The sequence below is a fragment of the Amphimedon queenslandica genome, unplaced genomic scaffold, assembly GCF_000090795.2.
Source record: "Amphimedon queenslandica unplaced genomic scaffold, v1.1 AMPQUscaffold_6911_Cont21134, whole genome shotgun sequence".
Taxonomy (NCBI): Eukaryota; Metazoa; Porifera; class Demospongiae; order Haplosclerida; family Niphatidae; genus Amphimedon; species Amphimedon queenslandica.
The window spans coordinates 1-1968 of record NW_003552801.1 but is presented as its reverse complement, the minus strand read 5'-3'; the positions used below and the strand labels follow the sequence as shown (position 1 = coordinate 1968).

The following is a 1968-nucleotide window of genomic DNA, read 5'->3' as shown; positions in this document are numbered from 1 at the left end:
TTTCAGGAAGAGTTGAAGTTTGTGTTAACAATGCCTGGGGCACTGTTTGTTCTCATGGCTGGTCTAGCAATGATGTTAAAGTTGTTTGTAGATATTTAGGAGCACTTGAAATTGGTTAGCGACAAATGAATGGCCTATAAAAGTTAACTTATTGTATATTAATATATAGGTTACAGTTTTAGTGATGTATCTGGTCTTGGCTTTAATCAAGGTCAAGGACCAATTTTTCTAAGATACCTAAATTGTTCAGGACAAGAGAAGTCCTTGACTGATTGTTGTCAAAATTATAGTACAACTGATTTATTTATTGCTTGTTCTCATCACTTCAATGATGCTGCTGTTATATGTGAACGTAAGTGAAGTATTTTTTGTGTTAACTATCAATATTACTGTATAATAGCTCGTTGCAATAATGGTACTATAAGGCTGAAGGGTGGAAATTATACTTATGGAAGAGTGGAGATATGTATTAATGAAATATGGACTACAATATGCAGTGACCACTGGAACTATAAAGATGCTTCTGTTGTATGTAATCAACTTGGATACTCTCCATATGGTACATTATACACTGTATTACAGCATATGAACTTTATTATAGGTGCTATACCTGCTTCTGGATATTATACTGAGACTATATGGCCTATTGGTATAGTTAATCCTAATTGTACTGGTGATGAGGTCAGTATATTTAACTGTTCACATAATCAGACTGGTTCCTGTTCGCCATCTCATGATGCTTCACTTATTTGTCAAAGTAATTGGTCTACAATTTTTAAAACAAAATTCATCATTTTTGTGATTAGATGTGACATTGGAACCAGCTAGTTGTGTATCTGGAGATGTTCGTTTGGTTGGTGGCTCAGCAGAAAATGAAGGAAGACTTGAAGTGTGTATTAATCAATTGTGGGGCACTGTATGCAGTCAGCAATGGGATATTAAAGATACTAGAGTTGCTTGCAAACAATTGGGATACCAGGAATTTGGTAATTAATGAAGTTTGACTTTTGATTTAGAATTAAATTATTATTTTAGCTGGAAAGCAGTTTAGCAGTAGTGAGTATGGTCAAGGTACTGGTCCTGTGTTTCTTGGATACATGTCTTGTACTGGATCAGAAAACTCATTACTTGAATGTGACAGAAATCCATTTGTGGTTGCTAATTCACAATGCTCCAATCATTATTATGACATTGGGTTAAAATGTGAACGTGAGTTACATGTATCTCTCATTACTAGTATAAAGTACATGTATTACTTTATTCTCATAGCTCTCTGTGAGGATGGTTCTATTAGGTTACAAGAAGGAACTTCTTCTACTGGTCGTGTGGAATTGTGTATTAATGGTACTTGGGGAACAGTTTGCAGTGACTTTTGGGATAATAATGATGCTAGTGTAATATGCAGTCAGCTAGGATATTCCCCTTGTGGTCAGTGTGATATTAGATCATAATAGTTAAAAATGCATTTCCAGTTTGTTGACATAGTAATGATGACACTGTGTATAGTGAAGCATGTTTAATTAAGTAAATAGTAACCATATTATAGCAATTTTTATGTAGCAAATTACTTGTTGCAGACTTTGAAATTTAAGAGAGGACATATACATGCAGCTGCATTAGTAGTAGTAACTAAGATGATTAATCAATGAGCTGCTTTATGGTTGATCATAGCTGTAATTGTAGTTCATGGCTTTTAAAAACCTTTTTTATGCTCTATTTAATTTTTCCTGTAAAACTACATCCTATATAACTACATGTATTATTTATCATTACAGGAGCTGTAGCTGCTTCAGGGTTTTTCTATCCATTTTCATTATGGCCATATCATATGATTGATTTGAACTGCTCTGGAACTGAGAATAATTTTTTAAATTGTCCGTATAATAAATTATCTGACAAGTATAATTGCCCAAACACTCATTTTGCATCAATTGTGTGCCAAAGTGAGCTTCCTGATACAATCAATAA

General features: G+C 33.6%; 1 protein-coding gene across 1 annotated transcript; it reads left to right on the top strand.

Moving 5' to 3' along the window:
* Window positions 1-169: 169 nt before the first annotated feature.
* Window positions 170-1451, top strand: LOC105315923 (neurotrypsin-like; the record flags this gene model as incomplete). Its single annotated transcript, XM_011410701.1, has 6 exons — window positions 170-352; window positions 401-559; window positions 602-757; window positions 807-986; window positions 1036-1209; window positions 1270-1451. Coding segments are annotated over 6 exons (1034 nt in total), but the record flags the coding sequence as incomplete, so codon positions are not given.
* Window positions 1452-1968: the final 517 nt, after the last annotated feature.